General features: G+C 58.5%; 1 protein-coding gene across 3 annotated transcripts; it reads left to right on the forward strand.

The window, feature by feature from the left end:
- The first annotated feature begins 26 nt into the window (after positions 1 to 26).
- Positions 27 to 17,689, forward strand: RNF121 (ring finger protein 121). 3 transcript variants are annotated; one of them, XM_075140476.1, is made up of 9 exons: positions 27 to 115; positions 6,883 to 6,920; positions 7,962 to 8,103; positions 9,142 to 9,296; positions 9,801 to 9,908; positions 10,680 to 10,815; positions 13,314 to 13,447; positions 15,352 to 15,453; positions 16,142 to 17,689. In XM_075140476.1, the coding sequence occupies exons 1-9, from the start codon at positions 59 to 61 to the stop codon at positions 16,260 to 16,262; spliced, it is 993 nt and encodes a 330-aa protein (XP_074996577.1). In that variant the 5' UTR covers positions 27 to 58; the 3' UTR covers positions 16,263 to 17,689. The 3 variants fall into 3 exon arrangements, with proteins under 3 accessions (XP_074996577.1, XP_074996578.1, XP_074996579.1); XM_075140477.1 differs by having other exon boundaries at positions 10,695 to 10,815; XM_075140478.1 differs by having other exon boundaries at positions 10,695 to 10,815; positions 15,352 to 15,450; positions 16,128 to 17,689.
- Positions 17,690 to 18,239: the final 550 nt, after the last annotated feature.

An 18,239-nucleotide genomic window follows, 5' to 3' on the forward strand; every position in this document is an offset into this window, starting at 1 on the left:
GCCGTTCATTGGCGGACGGTGGCGGAAGGAGCTGGCCTCTGGGGACGGGGGGGGCAAGATGGCGGCGGTGCTGGAAGTGGAGGTTGGAGGCCCCGTCGAGCGCGATGTGGAGGAGGTAGCGGGGGGCCGGGGGCGCAGGGCCGGGGGTTCCGGGGGGCGGTGCGGGCTGGGGGCCCTGGGGAGGGGAAGGGAAGTGGGGCTGTAGGGCGGGGGGCGCCGGAGGGAGGGTTGGGGGCTCTGGCGCGGGGGCAGGGCCCTGCCGCGGTGGCTGGGGGGGGCTCGGTAGCGGGGGGAGGTGTGGGGGGGCGGAGCAGGGGTGTGCACTGAGGGGCTCGGAGGCTACTGGCGGTCCCTGGGACGGGGGGGGCGGTCTGGAGCACTGGGAGCTTGCAGGGCTTTGGGCAGGTGGGTGTGGGGAGCGTTAGGGCAGGGGGACACTGGGTGTCCCCGAGGCAGGGGGACGCTGGGAGCTTCTGAAGGTCCCTGGGGCAGGCGGACATTGGGGGTCCCTGGGAGTTTCTGAAGGTCCCTAGGGCAGGGGGATATTGGGGGTCCCTGGGGCAGGGGGAGCCTGGGAGCTTCTGAAGGTCCCTGGGGCAGGGGGATATTGGGGGTCCCTGGGGCAGGGGGAGCCTGGGAGCTTCTGAAGGTCCCTGGGGCAGGGGGATATTGGGGGTCCCTGGGGCAGGGGGACACTGGGAGCTTCTGAAGGTCCCTGGGTTAGGGGGCCTTTGGGCTCTTCCTGGTGAGCTGCAGTGGGTCTGCAAGGGCCTTGGGGGACTGTGGGGTCCCCGTGGATCTCGGAGGCACTGGGGAAGGGTGAGGGCAGTGCGAATGGGCCACTGGGGTGGGTGGCCTGAGGCGGGGATGAGGGGCTGGATGTGGATGGAGGAATTGCATGGAGGTGGCCAGAGAAGGCTGTGGGGAGCACGGGGAGGAGGGTGATGATGGCAGGGAGGCTGAGGAACAGCCTTAGAGCTGTGCGAGGAAACGGCAGTTTGGGACACGGGCGGTAATTGCACGCTGAGGTGCTCGGGGACGGGCCCGGCTGAAGGACTTTGCATCCCTGAAGTGACCAAAGTGCCTGCTTCCCGACGGGGTCCCCAAAGCTGGTGCAGCTGAAGAGGGGCCCTGGAAACACCAGCTGGGCCCCTCGGCACCTGCGAAGCTTTTCTGCTGTTAATTCATTCCCTGACTGTACGTGGGGCTGCTCGGGGTGCCCTCGGACGCTGGCAGTGCGGGTAACGTCCCCTCCTGGCAGCGACTTCTGCCTGTCACCTTGGTGCTGCGCCATGCAAAATTCCACGCTGAGATAATTAGTAGCCCGTGTTCCTCTTGGGGAATTGAAGCCATGTGAGATAAAGGGCTTAATCGAAGTTCCCGCTGTTCCCGTGCTGGAGATAAAGAATTACAAAGCTGAAAAAAAAAATCTCGGAAAGCTGGAATTGGGAGCAGGGACTTGCCTGCTTCCGCACAACTGGAGCGCAGCCGGTACATCTGCCATGGCGTGCGTGCCATCGTACCGCAGTGCCGTAACGGCACTGCCGTCCTGGCTCTTCGCTGTCACCTGCACTTCGTGCTCGTGAGCTTGCCTTCCGCTCTACAAGCAGATCTGTGTGTGCGTGGCTGGCAGCGCTGCCGGCGCTGTGGGAGCAGCAGCACGGGGAGCACGAGACGGTCAGCTGGTGCCGTTGGGGCGTTTTGGTGCTTTTCCTCAAGATTTGGTAGTTTGGCTTAAAAATTCTCAGGTGCTGAAGGTTGTATTTGGGAAGTTTACTGGCAGGGTCAAGTTGTGGAGCTTCCCTCGTGTACGGCTGAGCTGTGCGAGCGAGGTGAGACCTGAAGCAGTAAGAGCTGCTGCATCCTCCCTGCGCTGTGTGTCGCCGCTGAAGAGCGGGTACAGTGGGGTGACGGGAGGATTCAACCTCAAATCCTCTGATCTATGTCTTAAAACATGAATCGGTCGCTCTTGAGTTGCTGCTTGTTATATTTTAAGATATTCACTGGTGGCTTTTTATGCCAGAGAGGTGTTTTTCCAGGCAGGCTTTGAAGAACGCTAAGGAGTAGTGTACACACTGGACCAGGCTGTCCGAGCCCCTCTCTGAAGAAGCGAGCCTGGCATCCTCCTGTGAGTCTCTCCCGTCATGATAAGCGAGACTTAAAGCAAGTTAGTTAGCAAACAGTGAGCTGTTGCACTTGTGAGCGCCTTAGTTCAGTGCCAGCAGCAGATGGGAAACCTCTTCCTTGTAAAAACATGGAAGATCCAAAGTGTCTGACCCTCAAAAGTGAAATTCCTGTTTTTTAGTCCGGCCAGCAACAGCTTTTGGGGCTGGCTGAGAGGGCAGGGGGGGCGTCACAAGGAGGCAGCTGATGAGGTGCAGGCAGGGCTGTGCTTATCCCTGTGCTGCGATTCCACAAAATCCGTGTCCGTCAGACAAAATCCGTATGCTTGTGTTGTCCTGAGATCCTGGCAGCTCTTTGGGCTGAGCGTGTCGCTGACGAACCGTTAACGGTGGGGCTGGTGCACGGTGGGGATCTGAAAGCAGTTTAATGTTTCACTTTATCCCACGTGGGATAAACGCTGAGTGTCGTGTGGCCTTGGCTCTGCCTGCCTGTAACTCAGGCTGTCGTCAAGTGTTTTACGTACAGTTATCGAAGCGTTTGATCAGGCGGGGCTTCTCTACTCCCCGCTGGTTGTTACTGCGCTGTTTTATGAGCAGAAGAAACGAGGAATTGAGATTCCAAAATTTGCTCAGACTTTCGCTAAAGAACCTGCCTCTTCAAAATCTGCCTCGGGTGAATGGCCGGACTCTCAGCCCTCTTGAGATTTATCTTCAAGTTATTTCAGGTTTTTCCTAGGGGGTGATATGAAACAAAAACTGAGGCTGAGGCTACGGGAAAGGTGAGATCAGGTCCCAGGCGTCCTGGATCCTCAGCTCTCGTGCCTCTGCCCGGTGCTGTGCATAGCAGATGGTGGATGCCATTGTTTTTGATGGTCAAAATACTGCGGAGCCGCACAACACGAGCTGTAGGGTGGTCTGTAGCTTGGAACTGAAATCAGCAGCTGCTTATTCTCCATCCTTGAGACGTTCTCCTTACCTCCTTCCCAGATTTAGAGGGTAAGGAGATTACAACCAGCTCGCAGCCGGGCGGTTGGTACGCGTGCCTGGAGATCCTCCTGCCTCCCTGCTTCCGGACTGCGAGAAACGGCCAGTTACAGGTTTTGTGTTATAGGTAACCGCACCTTTGTGTTTTCGTAGAGGGAGGTTAATTCTCTTGATCTGATGGGGATCACAGGTTTGTGGTGACTTTGGGGAATTAGCCCCTGCTGAAAACTGGGGAGTGGCATGAGTTTCTTCCAAAGGCCACAATATTGTGTCTGAGGAGAGAATTAGACTTTAGTCGTAGATACCCAGTTTCTCCCAGTCATCACCCAGAGGCGGCTGGGGTTTTTGAATGGTTCATGAGTTATGGAGGAGGCAGAGGGCAGAATATATCATTCTGAATTCCTTATTAGGAAAAAAAAAAGTTGTTCTAAGAGCTCTAGTTGTCACACACAGCGGGTCCTGTGCTGGTATCACCAGCTGGAGCGGGTTGGTGCTCGAGGCTTGATAGAGCAGATCTTCAGATACTTCAGTCATCCTCATGGTTCTTGTCTAACCCCTCTCCTCTCTGGTCTGGTAAAGGGAGATTTAAGAGCAGAGGCTCTTCAGCCTCGCTGACGGGGATAGAAAGGGACCCAAAAACTGGGTGTTAAAATGAGACAAACCCAAACTAGAAACAGTGAACGCTTAACGGCGAGAGCAGGTGCTTCCTGGCACCGTCTCTCGCACTTGGATTTACCATCACTGTTTGTTTTTAGAACCAAAACTAGATTCCTCTGGTAAGAGAGCGTGCAGATCAAGAAGGGGTTAACTGGAAGGTCCAGCTTGGGGTGGCTGCTCTGCCAAGTCATGTCTGACAGCCATCAGATCGCTCCGTCTCTGTCCGAACGTTCCGTCTGTCGTCTGTCACGTCCCGGCCCCCCTTAATAAAGTTATTTCAGGAGCTTTAAGCTCTGGGGAATCTGGTGAAGCTCAGTCCCTGTTATTGAGGGGAAACTGTGTCCGATGCTGTGGATTCTGGCACCTGCGAGGACAGCTTACGTGGCAGTTGCTGTTGGCTTTGGAGGACAGCTAGGGAGGAAGTCCTCTTCTCTCTGAAATGCCAGCAGGATTTCCTTAGGGTTTGGGGCTGAGAAGCCTTTAGCTCGTTTGCTGGAAGAATTTGTAGATTTGGGGAAGATGCTGAAGGAAAGAGGCTGAGAAGCGTTCCCTGAGCGCAGGACAGACTGGTGTGGATGGAACGGCTGCTGGCACGGCACAGAGGAGGAGTGACCAGAAGCCATTGGTCAGGGGAAAAAAATAATTGATGTGTTTTGAAGGTGCTGGACTGTCTGTGCTTGTAAAAAGTCCTCATCCAGCGAGGATGGGGTAGAGCCTGGGGGGAGCAGGGGTCTCCTGGCAGCCGGAGCCCCCGGGTGACTTCCCAGAGCTTGCAGGGGGATTGACCTACGCCAGAGCTGAGCTGGGCCAACAAACACTTGGGGTTTCTCGGCTTCTCCTGCTTGCAGTGACTTGAGAACATTGAAAAATTTTTCTTTTTTAATTGTTTATCAGAGCAGTTGTTCTAACTACGAATTGAGTAGCTGACTTTGTGGAGGGAAAGCAGCGACTTTTAAGCTGGACGTGGATGCCTTAGGAACAGAAGAGCTCGGGGAATTTGGGCGATACGAGCATGCTTCTCGGAGTCGGCGTCAAATTGTCACCACCTACACGCGCTTTCCTATGCCAGCGAGCTCGAACAGGGATTTTCACAGGTCTATATTTTGCATCTGTCTAAGTACTGAAGTGCCTCTCAAAGGCCTCGGGGACACAATCTCTTGCAGGTGTTGCTCTAGGGTGAAGCAGAGCAGATGTGTAACAGCACGCAGACGGATTGCTGCCCCAGCTGCCTCCTCACCCCCGGGTATAATTAGGTGCCGCAGGGGAAGCTGAGGCAGCCGTGGGTGTCCTCGGCCGAGCCTGGGTGCGATCGGAGGTGCTGGCTGCAAGACACCTATTTGGGGAAGAGCCCTGAGGGATCTGCCACGTCGCTGGCAGCTGTGGCATGGCACCGTGCGCGCAGGCAGGCGAGGCTGGCTGCCGCGCCGTCCCCAGGAGAGCCCTGGGGTAAAGGTTGAAGCCGAGCCAGCGGCTCCGTACCCGGCGATCAGAGGCTGGGGCAAAGTGAAGCCCGTTCCTGTGTACACATCTCCGCTGCATGCAGGAAAGCGCGATAACAAAGTCCTTGCTGTGACTTTGTTCTTACGGCTCCACGCCTAATTGCTGGTGGACGTCGGGCGCGGGTCATTCGGGGCTGGTCAGCCGTGCGCTCGGCTGCGGCTGTGCCAGGGGGAGAGCCGGCAGCTGGGGCGAGTGCCGGCCCTGGCCCCTGGGCCGTGCTGGAGGCTCTCCAGCCAGATGAGGTTCTGTAAACCGTGTGTTTATATACCCAGCTCCAGGCGAGCCGCTGTAGGTTTTATCTGTGTTTGTGTCTCACCAAGGAAAGGCAACCTAAAGTCAGAGCTGCAGGATTTTGTTTGCTGCATCCCCAGCGCCGTGTGTCAGGGTTTGTGCCGGCGCTGGGACGAGTGCTGCCCGGCCAGTGAGCCCATGCTGGAGGCCTCTTCAGCTCCTATGTGAAGACATAAAGCCCCAAGAGAAAGCTGAGATGCAATGTCAAAGGTCCTCCCACCCCGCCTCAGTCCAAATGCCTTGGGGTCAGAGGATTCGCACCGAATCTCGCTGGGCAAACGGGATTCTCCAGGACTCAGCCTCTGGGTGAGATCTGGGTGCTGCTGGCTTGCAAGCTGAGAAGTTTAGCCCAGAGTCGCAGTTCCACAGAGGGGGGCTTTTAATCGCGTCGTCCAGTTGCTTCTGTCCCCTAAACCTGTCACGTGGAGGATGTCCTTAACACCCTGCGTCCAGCCTGGCAGTTTCAGCTTGCCTTAAGCACAGATTACACCAGCCCATCATCTCTTGTCACTAATAACAGCAACTCCTGTCTCTCTCAGTTGCTCCTGTCAGGCAAAAACTTTGCTGCCTGTAACGCTTGGGAGAAAGTTCCAGCCATGTCAGCAAAGCAAGTCCTAAATCTTTCTTTTTCCCCAATTATTTAAAAAAAAATCTTCGGGCGATAGTTTGTTGCTGGTCTGCAGACATCATCCCCCGTCCTGCAGACTGGTGGGATTTTGGACTCCCTTCTCTGTCGTGTTTCTGACGTGCACTGGGATCGCTCCTCTGTGCCCAGAGACGCCTGACTGGGTTGTGAACGTGGGACTTAAACCAATTCCTCTGGCGCAGGTAGCGCGGGATGGTGGGCAGAGCCTTGGCTGCAGTAAAATAGGGGAGCATAAGGGGAAAGGTGCTTGCGGGTGATGGAGGAGCAGGGGGACTCTGCAGCTCTCCCCGTGCTGCCTGGAGGCTCGAAGGACAGCTCTGGGCTGTGGTGTCGCGAGGGGCACGTCGAAGGTTTGTTGTTTAAAGCTTCTGAATCCAGGGTTTCCCTTCTTAAAGCTCTCAAAGAGCAATCCCGGGGGGCTCACGGGATGGCTTTGCGGCTGACCCCGCTGCTGCTGTTGGCGCTGCTGGGGTCTCACCAGGAGATAAAGGAGCCGGGTGCCGTGTCAGCATTACTCGCGGTGAACCGGCAGTGTAGGCACAGCACAGCCTTGCTCGTGTGGGGCATAAACCAGCGTCTGCTCTGTTTGGGGAGATGAAGTAAATAAGTTATCGGTTCTAGGCTGGTACTGCTGCTCCCAAACTTCAGTGGCTGATGTCTTTGCTGTTTTTTTCTCCCCAGGTCGATCTTTCGCACTTGTCCCCAGAGGAGAGATGGAGGTGAGTCTGTGTTGTGAGGTGCACCGGTGCTTACGGCTTGAGCGAGCTCCTGCTCCTGACCGGGCTGTGCTGCTAGTAGCTCCCTATTGACGGCGGGAGAGGAGAGGGTCAGCCTTCCCTGCGCAGCGTTATTTGAAGGGGGAAGTATGAAATGTCTTAAAAGGCAATACTAATGTTTTTTTTTCTTTTAAACTGCTTATTAGATATTCCTCCTTTTGTCTTAGCCAAACCAATTTCAGCCAGACACTTGTTGAAAAGCGCAGTGAGACTGGTCTTCTCTCAGTATTAATTTGTAGAGGATGACTTGAAATCAGAGAATTTGGCATATTTGTTGGGTCTGGGTATTTTTTCCCCTGACTTGAACTGTCTTGTCAGCTCAAGACCAAGGTATAAGGATGTTACAGGTCCTAATTCTGCCTTGATTTTTGGTTAAACAGCACAAGCTGCAAAGAAACTCCAGGTGTCTGTGGAGCATCAGTCTGGAAATCACTTGTTCCAGGACGTAAATGGGGTTGCCCTGGGCAGAGAGAAGTGATTTGCTGGGGTTTGTGGGTTTTGCTGGCTGTAGACCGTGCCCCCCTGTCCATCCAGCCTTTCCCGTGCTGGGCAAGAGGGAGAATGGTGCTGGTGGCTCTGAAACTGGGCTGAGGGTTTGGTATTGAGCATTAGTGCACACTCGTGGTGTCAAACAGCCGCTGAGCTGATGCTGTTGCACTGATGAGCTGCCGGGTGAGTTACGTGAAACATGCATTCCGCGTTCCTTAGTTCAGGTACGTCAGTGTGAGTTCTCTCTGCCTCGTTCACACCAGGATGGGCTGGATGGCGGTCTTGCCTTTCACAGTTTAAAAATGAGCCAGTCTGAGAGAAGCCTTTTGTCCTTTCTCCTCTGGATTGCAACACAGCACCCGTCTCCTCGACGCTCCTTCGTGGTGTCTGGTCTTCCTGGCTCCCCCGTGCGGAGGTGTTTGTCGGCCCCGCCGTGCTGTTGGCATGCGGTCCGTGCCCGCATGCTCTTCAGCCGCCTTTTCCCTGTTGTTGCAGGGTGGAGCATGCACGGATGCATGCCAAGCACCGTGGTCACGAGGCTATGCATGCCGAAATGGTCCTCATCCTTATCGCCACGCTAGTGGTGGCACAGCTCCTGTTGGTTCAGTGGAAACAGAGGCACCCTCGCTCCTACAACGTAAGTGTCTCCCACGCAGCCGTTTTGTCTCCAAGGCTGGATGCTGAGTGATGCCGTCCTTTAGCTGATGAGAAGTATGTTCCTGTTTTTCTCCTCTTGTCTGGTGTTGAGATACCCGTGTCTTCCCAGCAGCGTGTGGGGATTCTAGCTAGGGATGAGGATGGACGGTGCCTGGAAGCATTAAGTTTCTGTCACAGGTGATGCCAGATGTCGGTTTTACATAGTGCTTTGACACCAGGCGATGGGACAAGCAAATCTCGGGCGTTGTCCTGAGGGAATCACAAAGGGAAGCTGTGTTTTGTGCACACTTCCTTGCAAGCGAGGGGGGCTTCTTGCTGCCGGGACCCTGGGTTTGACGGTTCCTGCAGCACCGCTGGGCTTGCCCAGCAGCACTGTCTGCTGAGCAGACCTGCCCCTTGCTGATGTCACCGGCTCGTCAGGGACTGTTGTTTCACCTGAACCAACCTCACTCTGATTTCCTTATCATAATTAATGTTTCCAGGCAATACCTGCAATCCTCTGTGAACTTTAAACCGAACCTGTTTGCCTGTTCCCCTCCGGCAGCACCACAGGAGCTCAGCTGCATGGCTGTAGATCCCTGTTGGGAATAGGCTGTAGGGCGGAGGCCAGTCTGAAACCTTCCGCTGTGCCCGTCTCCTTGATTAACGCTTGCCTGAGGTGTCTGTGGTTGCAGCGTTCGGGACCCTGGGAAGGTGACGGTTTATATAGCTGCCTTACGACAACTGGTTAGGTGGATCATCTCCTATCCCTTCTTCTGGAGATGCTTCCTCTGCCTTCTCCCTCCAGCTCTAGTCCTTTGCTACGAAAGATCGCCTGGCTGCTGCCTCCGACTCCCTCAGTCAGGCTCTGAGCCTGTTCTCTGGGTGCAGGGTGCCACAGATCAAACCTCCCGAGTTTCCTGGTGCTATTTGGGGCGCTTTGATGCAGGCAGGAGAACGGCTGCCGGGACTGGCAGGGTGTTTCTGATGTCTGATGAGCAGAGAACCAGCTCAAAATGCCTTTCCTCTGTTCCTGCAGATGGTGACCCTCTTCCAGATGTGGGTAGTGCCTCTGTATTTCACAATCAAGCTGTACTGGTGGCGGTTTCTGGTAATCTGGGTGCTCTTCTCAGCGGTCACAGCTTTTGTCACCTTCAGGGCAACTCGAAAACCTCTGGTACAGACAACGCCCAGGTTAGTACACGTGTTCCTGGGAAAACTCCTCAGCCCCAGGGTAACCGTTACAAGGAGCTCTTTCCAGTTTCGCTGCCACAGATCATTGCCTTAAACTTTGCACCCCGGGAGCGTGCAATCCCTGCCCGCGCTGGTTGCTGCGAAGCACTAACCGGCTGCTGGCAGCCAGCCCATTGCACGTGGTACCCGAGTGGGTGGTGGAAAGGCAGATGCCGCGTGGGCTGGTAGCCTCTCCGAGGGCATTCCCGGCGTGAAGCAGGCTTGCTTACGGCCTTTGGAGATCCCAAGGTTTCTAGTTTGGAAGTCAAGACCGTGAGTGGCCCATGGCAGTGGCAGATCTGTAGCTTGAATTAGAAATTTAAAGCTCTGTTGCCCGCGTGTATGGGTAGGTGAAGCGTCTGCAAGCAACGTGTCCAGGTTTAAAAAGTAAAACTCTTTAGGTGTGTGGTGCAGTTTCATTCAGGAAAAATGAAGTAGTTAAATTCTTGTTTTAATTCTTTACAGGCTGGTTTATAAGTGGTTTCTACTAATATACAAGATCAGCTACGCCACTGGAATCGTAGGGTACATGGCTGTGATGTTTACACTTTTTGGTCTTAACTTATTATTCAGGTGAGTGAATCTTTCGGGTCCCGCTCCCGGGGATTAACAGACCACGTGGAATAAGGCATTGGCTATGACTGGAAAACAGTTGTCTTGGCCCGGTTAGTCGGATTGCTAAAGACACTCTGGGGGGGTCCTCTCCCTGCTGGGAGGATCACAGGTGAGATGTTGGTACCTGAACTGGTCAGGGTCGCTGGAGAGCCCTGCTTCCAGCTCAGCTGTGTCAGCAGCTCCTCCAGCTCTGCCATGTCCAGTCTGGGGGCAGCAGTGGGATTTTCTTTGCTACCCTGGTAAGAGGTACCTGCAACAAGCAGCCAGCCCAGGAGTGGTAGCAGAGGACCCTAGCCCAAGCCATCTTCGTGTTTAGAGAGGTTGATCCTTCTCTGGAATATGAGTAGACCTGGCATCTGCCTGCAGAGACGTGCAAGTGTTAACTGGGGGCTTACTGGGAGCCGATCTGGTGCACAAATTACTAGGAGATTACTGCAGCTGCTCATTCCAGAGCCTGGTGAGGGCAGTGGGCACCAGGTATTAGACAGCTGGGGTGTTACAGCCACATCCCCATTCAAATGCTGCTTGTTGACAACCACGGTGAAGCGTCCCAGAAGCAGGACCCAGGTTTGTGTTGGGCAGGCACCTAGAAGACCTCTGTGGATGATGCTTCCCGGTGACGTGTGTCCGCTGTCTTGGTGGACCGCTCTTGCGACAGAGTTAGTGCTGTGGGCTGTGTCAGCGCACTGGCTTTGCAGCCCCCCCAAAAAAGCTCCTGATGTTATTTAGGCTCTTCTGTTGTAGAATCAAACCAGAAGACGCGATGGACTTTGGCATCTCCCTCCTCTTCTACGGTCTTTACTATGGGGTGCTGGAGCGGGACTTTGCCGAGATGTGTGCGGATTACATGGCCTCGACGATCGGGGTGAGTTAATGCCGTGCTGTCCCCCAGGCCAGAGTCCTGCCCCGTTATGGGGGGGCCTGAAACGTGTCAGTCGCAGCAGTAGCTTTTGCCTCCCCCAAGCGGGAAAGTGCATCAAACTCCCCCCTTGAGGAAGGGCTCCCTGAGGCTGCTGCCGTTCTCGCTGTGCTCTCTCTGCGCCCGCTATCATGGTGTCTGGGCTGGGAGGTTTCTGACGTAACAGAGTTGCTCCGAGATCCTTCCTTAAGAGCAAAGCCTCTGTGGGTGTCCCCTCATCCCCGGAAGCACAAGAAATGAGGAGTGGAAGGATCTGTTCGGCCTCTCTAAACTCCCGACAGGTATTTCTCTACCTGGGCCTTTAAAGTGTCCGGTGCTGAAGAGCGCTCGTGTTTCTGGGACCACGCTGCGGGTGCGTTAACTCGTGACCTGCAGCCACCAGGGAAGGATTCACACCACGGGCTTCCTCTGCTGCTCGTGCCACTGCAGCTCGTGCTGCAGACAGAGGGTGTGTTCCTGCGTGCCTGCAGTGGTGGCCTAAAATCTGTAGCCATCTAGTACCAAAAAAAACCCCACTCTGCAAAAAAACACGTGAACTAGGACACCGGTAGAGTAAGTCATGTTGCTTCTTTGCAGCAGCTCTTTAGGGTCTTGGACTTGTTTCCTCCTCCTCTCCGAGCTTGCTGCTGCTGCTCCTTGGAGGTGCTGCCTAGCAGAATTTGGGGAGCCCCAGCCGCCTTCCGCTCGCACTGGGACACCTCAGCAGAGCTCGGGTCTCCCCCCACGTGGGCAGTGGGTGCCCAGGACAGGCCTGCAGCAGCCCAGGCGCTCCCCGAGGGTCTGGCCTGGCTGCAGCGCTGCGGGGAGGATGCTGCAGCCCGAGGGCTCCGTCGGATGCTTGGAGTGAAGCTGTGCCAGGTCTCTGTCTGAGACACGTTTTGCCGATGATACTGAACTAGGAGGAGCTGTGGACTCCCTCGAGGGTAGAGAGGCCTTACAGAGATCTGGATAGACTGGAGAGCGGGGCAATCACCGACCGTATGACATTTAACAAGAGCAAGTGCCGGGTTCTCCACCTGAGACGGAGTAATCCTGGTTATACGTACAAATTGGGGGATGAGAGGCTGGAGAGAGCCCCGTGGAAAGAGATCTGGGGGTCTGGGTCGATGGCAAGTTGAACGTGAGTTAACGGTGTGCCCTGGCAGCCAAAGGGGCCAGCCGTGTCCTGGGGCGCATCAAGCACAGCGTAGCGAGCCGCTCGAGGGGGGTGGTTGTCCCACTCTACAGCGCACTGGTGCGGCCCCCCCCTCGAGCACTGTGTGCAGTTTTGGGTGCTTCAATACCTGAAGGACATCAAACTATGAGAGTTTGAGGCTGGCCAGAGGAGGGCGACCAAGATGGTGAAAGGTCTCGAGGGCAAGACTTACAATGGGCAGCTGAGGTCACTTGGCTTGTTCAGCTTGGAGAAGGCGCTGAGGGGTGACCTCGTGGCAGTCTACACCTTCCTCAAGGGGGGCAGCGGAGGGGGAGGTGCTGATCTCCTCAGCAATGGGTGAGGTGACCAGCAATGGGGTGAAGCTGCGTCAGGGGAAGTTCAGGTTGGACATTAGGAAAAGGTTCTTCACTGAGAGGGTGGTCGATCACTGGAACAGGCTCCCCAAGGAAGTGGTCATGGCACCAAGCCTGCCAGAGTTCAAGGAGCGTCTGGACAATGCTCTTAGTCATATGGTTTAATTTTAGGTACTCCTGTGAGGAGCAGGGAGTTGGACTCGATGATCCTTATGGGTCCCTTCCAACTTGAGATATTCTATGATTCTATGTCTCCCAGCCTGGCCGTGGGAGCCGGGACACAGCATGAGTGACCTGGGGCTCGTGGCCGTCCCTGGAGTGTGTGGGACCAGAGCTGCGTGCGGGGAGACCCGGTTGCGTGCTTGCACCTTCCTGCGTGCTGTGTCAGGCGGGTGCTGAGCCAACAGGCTTGGAAGTGGTGGGGGCTGGCTGCTCTGCGTTTCGCTCTTCAGCCGTCCGAGCTTCAGGGACCGGCGGGGCTGGCGGCTCGGGCTGTATTTGGTGGCTCGGGCTGTATTCAACTGCCAGCCCAAGGTTGTCATGTTGGGTGAAAGCTGACCTCCAGCTTGTCCTGCTCTCACCCCCAGCCTCTGCCCTCGCTGCCCGCCGTGGGTGCAGCGGCCCCGGCAGGCAGCTGACGACTCACCCGGCCGTCGGGGAGCGAAGGGGGGTGGTCCCCGGCATGGGGAGGGGGTGTGTGGGGCTGGCAGAGGGGCTGGGGTGTGATGGGCCACCACGTCACTGAGCAGCTCCCTGTCCTGTTGTAGTTGTTCCCCGCAGCTGGACCTGTAACAAGGTTTTTAAGCCCAAAAGGCTGAGGCTGGACTCCTCGGGCGCTGATCCCAGCCCTCCTTAAAGCTTAGCCGCGCCGACGCGGGCGTGGGACGTGTGCCCTCCCGCTGTCACCGCTCTCCCTCTGCTCTGCCCTCGCTCAGTTCTACAGCGCCTCGGGGATGCCCACCAAGCACCTCTCCGACAGCGTCTGTGCCGTCTGCGGCCAGCAGATCTTCGTGGACGTCAACGAGGAGGGGATCATCGAGAACACCTACCGCCTCTCCTGCAACCACGTGTATCCTTCTCCTCGGGAGCCAGCCCCTCGCCTCGCCGGCTCCCCGCCGGGGCTGGCAGCAGAGAGCTCCTGCCCCGCGGCTTCCCCGACCTGGGATGACGAAACGCCTGTCCTGGGACGTTCTGCTGATTTTGCACGTGATCCTCGCCTGTGTCACAGCTGACTTGGCAAAGAGGCAAAGTCCTGCGTGTCCCTGAAATCACTTCCTCGCCACCTCCGTGTGCGTTACAAGTGGTTGTTTCTTCTTCCTTCCTCTCCCCAGCTCCTCCTGCTCCGGCGGTGCTGCCGTGGAGCTGTACCTCGCTCTTCCAACTGCCTTTGCCAAATCTGCTGGGACCTGTCTGCCCGGCGTGTGCTGGCTCCGGCGGTGTGAGGTAGGGACGTGAAGTGTCCCCGGTCCAGCCGAGCTGGGCTGCCTGCGTCACGCTGGCCCCTCTTCGGAGAGCCAGCGCTGTGCGTCCTGGCTGAGAGCCTCCGAAGGGAAGAGTCGGGGGAAAACACTGCCCGCCCCACGCAGCACCCCTCAAAAAACAGCCCCCCCGGTCTAGCGCTGCCGGTCGGTGCCTGCCTCGCCTGCTCCAGCCGCGGCTCGGCAGCTTCCTCCTTCCCCAAAACTCCTCCGGCGACTCTGGCTGCACGCCCTGGAATTGCTCAGCCCTCAGCTGATTGATGCGCAGTCGGTTTTGAAACTGGAAGTCCTGGTGATGGCTCAGCCCCAGCCGGGGATGGATCAGGGGTTTTTCTGGCGGTGACTCAGCGGTGGAGATGGGATGTCCTCTGGCACCGCCTGCGTTACTGGCTGTGAGGTGGTTTCCAAACTGGGCCTGAGCAAAGGTCACGCAGGCAAAACTTAAATTTAAGCGCTATGAACTGTTTGGCGAGGTTTACGCTGGCCTGGCCCCACCAAACGGACCCCGCACGGGGCCTGGGCCTGCGTGTCACCCACCCTGCGGCAGCTCGGGGAGGGGGGGGTTGTGGTTGTCGGAGGAGTCGGTGCTCGTGGTGGTCCCCGGGGGTGAGGGCTGGCTGGCAGCCCTGGATCGTTGGCTGCTGGCTGTCAGCACCGAGGAGGGAGCGGCCCCCGCTGCTGCTCCCTGGCATTAACCCTTGGTTTGAGCAGCGGAGGCATTACCTGGGGGAGTTTCTGTTTGCTCAGTGACACCCTCGTGCGTGGCAGAGTCCCCCGTCACGGCAAGCGGCCTCGCCTCACCCCAGAGCTGTGCTGCGGGGCCCCGGGGGCAGCCACCTCATGTTTCCCCGTGTCTTCTCTGGGCTGTGCTCAGGCTGGGCAAGTCCTCGTTACCCGTCTGCCATGACGGAGCATAGCTGGCACCTGGAAGTCAGACCCTGGGAGAAATTCCTTAAATATGTTATTAATCCCTGAGAAGCCTTTGCAGGAGCCTTGTGTAACGCACGCAGTCAAGTTTGCAGAGCTCTCCTGGGCTGAACAAACCTGGTGCTCGAAGCCCCGGCATTTCACAGCCAGACACATCCCTGCCAGTCCTCTGCTGCCGGCTCTCGCCCTCATATCGAGGAGCTTCCCTGCAGCCCCGGTTGGTCTAACCTGGCCCCGGTGTGAGCGTGTGCCGGGCTATTTGTGCCCCGGGCACTGTCGGTGAAGGGTTTGTGTCTCACCGGTGCCCGGCACGTTGGTCATAGCCCTCGTGATGCCTCTCCGTCCCACCGCCTCGTGAGCCCCTTCCTCTGTACCTGGAAGGCGCTGCGCCTTCTAGGAAAGGGCTGCTGTTGTGCAACGCGGCCGTCCTTGCACGGCGTGGATGTTTCCTGTCCCCCATGCAGTGGCGTGGGGGTGACTTTTTTAAGCTCAGTGGTTTCCTCCATGCTCAGTTGTGTCCCCCCTTCCTCCAGCCTGAGGTGGTTCCCCTTAACATGCTGCTCCCCAGATTTCATGAGTTCTGCATCCGTGGCTGGTGCATCGTCGGGAAGAAGCAGACGTGTCCGTACTGCAAGGAGAAGGTGGATCTCAAGAGGATGTTCAGTAACCCGTATCCTTTCTCCTCATGGGACCCAGCACCTTGCGAAGGGGAGGAGTGGGTAGAGCACACGAGGGGCTCGGGGCTGTGCCCAGGAGCTGCTGGCTGCTCGTTTGGGCTTGCCTGGCACCCCAGGCAGGTCGCTGCTAGCCCACAGCAGGGGCAGAGACCCTGCAAAATCTGTCCCTGAGCTGGGCACATCAGGGGAGCCGGGAGGCCGTGGGCTCCACCGAGGCTGCTGCTCCCTCGGGTGAGAGACGAAAATGTTCACGAAGCCCTTCACGGCTGACCCCCGCAGCCCCTGCCCGCCGGCGGGAGGGCTCAGCCCCCGTGCTGACCCCCTGTCCCCCTCCCCACACTGCTGCAGGGGATGACTCCAGCCCCAGGTTTTGCTTTTCCACCTCTGGCCGTTCCCGTGGGGAGCGCAGAGCTAGGTGTTGCGTTTGCTGCCCGCGCAGCACATGGGTGCCCCGGCTCGGAGGCAGGTCGTGTCCGTCCCATGGGAGGAGGAGATGGCGATGCCGGGCCCCCCGCATCCCGTGGGAAACGTGGCTGCACCCCGGACCCTCCTTATCGAGGCGCAGCCGAGGCTCGGGGCTTCGTCCCCCTTGTCCCTGCGGCGTGGCAGCTTTGGGTGGCTCGGTGGGGCCGCGCTCCTCTCGCCCCTCTCCCCCTGGCTCTTTAACTCCTTCCCGCCCAGCTGGGAGAGGCCTCACGTCATGTACGGGCAGCTGCTGGACTGGCTGCGCTACCTGGTGGCCTGGCAGCCGGTGATCATCGGACTGGTCCAGGGCATCAACTACATCCTGGGGCTGGAGTAAGGGCAGGCGGTGGGGAGCCGTGGAGCCAGGAGAGGATGCGTGCCCAGGGCAGGGGACAGCAGCCGGCCGGGGACGCTGGCTTTTCTCCGTCACCTCTCAGGACCTCGGCCGCCCCCGAGGACTGCGGCGTCGGGGGCCGAGGGAGGACTCTGCCCTGGGGCCCCTCCCCCTAGGGCTGGGGGAGTCTTTTTTTTAAAAGCAGTTATTTTAATGAGCGTACTTAAAACTTTCTATTGCAGACGAAGAGACGCTTGTCCCGTTTCCCTCCCCCAGCCCCTCTCCGGCCCTTCACACAGCCCCGCTGTGCCGAGCTTTTGGCTGGGGGCTGTTCTCCATCTCCCTCTTCTGCCGGGAGAGGCGACAGGGAGAGCGCCGAGGCTTTGCCGGCTCCCCGGAGCAGCCCTGCCGGCAGCGAGGAGGGGACACGGGGAAGCAGGGTCAGGGTTGGGCCCCTCTGCTGCGTGGGGCTGCGGAGGAGAGGCTGCCCGGGGGGGCTGGAGCCCAGTGCCCTGGAAAAGGGGATGGGGGGACGCTTGGCTGCCTCGGCACTGAGTGCCGCGGGCTGGACTCTTGGCTGCCAGGTCCCCTCCCTGGTCTGTGGGTGCGTGGGGAGGAACCGAGCCGCTCTCCTGCGCTGTGACGGTGGGCTCTGCCCGCGCCCTGCCTCGGGTAACCCTTTTGTACGCTCCCGTCTTTTTCTATGTTCCTCCCCGGGGGCCGGCGGCATTGCCGGGCTGCTGTGGCTCGGGGGGCCAGCTAGGGCACGGGGCGGTGCCGTGCCCTTTCTCTCCCTGCACCCCTTTCTGTGATGGTGTGGGTACATCGGGAGCAGCCCGGGAGCAGGTTGCCCCAGCCCCGGGATGCAGTGAGGGTCACGGGCTGGGCTGGGCTGGGCTGGTGCCGGCGTTTCCCTGCCCCGGCATCGCTCTGCTCCTCCTCGCCGTGCTGGTGCGCAGAGCCGTGCCTCTGTCCCTCTTGTGCAAGGGGCCTTGGGCTCATTTTTTGGCAGCGGGTGGGTACAGCCCGTGACAGCAGCATGCGGGGGCAAGGTCCCCAGCCCCAGGGCCAGCCGGGGCTCGGGGGGGGAGGCTGGGCCGCTTTTGGGGTGGCAGAGAGTCGGCTCTCCCAGCGGCACGGGGGCTCAAGCTGTGTCCCCTGAGGGTGCCAAGGTCTGGCAGGGGGATGCAGTGAGGGGACACGAGGCAACGTCACCCCACTCCTGGTGCGAGGGGCTGCGCCGCTTCGCGCAGGGGATTTGGGAAGTGGCTGCAGAGGCGGCTTGGCTGCGGGCGCAGCGCAGGCTGCGTCACCCGGGGGAGACCCGGTGTGGCTGCGCCACGTGCCCCGCCAAGTCCTTTTGGTTTTCTTTCGGGTGAAACCACATCGCAATGTTGTGCCAAACACAGAAATAGAGTCCTGGAAACGGAGACGTGGCCCAGGGTTTTTCTTGATCGTCTTCCCTGCCCTGGAGTGAAGGCATGGTTCCTCTTCCCACCTTCATGCTCTCCCGGGGGGATGGATGCCACATGCGGTTGGGACAAAGCACCCTCTCCACGGCCCCTGCCCACATTTCATCTCATGGTACCCTGAGCTCAGCTGGGTTGCGGGGAGCAGGGACGTGGTGGAGGAACGGAGGTGCCGGGCCATCCCCCCCCCGGAGCTGCCTCCAGCCCCTGGCTGCCCACGGGACCCCTGGGCCAGTGCTGTCGCAGCCCCGGCCACGGTGTGCACGGCGCTGCGGGGAGGAAGGGAACGTGTTGTGCTTGGCAGGCTTGGAGAGGTCCCCGAGATAACCTGTCTCCCAGCCGCAGTCCTGCCCTTCTGGGAACTGTCGATAACGACTGCCAGGAAACTCGCCGGGGTTTTAGGGGCTTTTTTCCATGCGGTGCGTTGGTCCTGTGCCTGCACCGCAGGAGCTGCCAGGGCGTGAGGGCTCGCGCACCTGCTCCTGCCCCGTGGCTGTGCCCGTGCTGGCTC

The sequence above is a fragment of the Calonectris borealis genome, chromosome 1 (genome assembly GCF_964195595.1).
Source record: "Calonectris borealis chromosome 1, bCalBor7.hap1.2, whole genome shotgun sequence".
NCBI classification, from domain to species: Eukaryota; Metazoa; Chordata; class Aves; order Procellariiformes; family Procellariidae; genus Calonectris; species Calonectris borealis.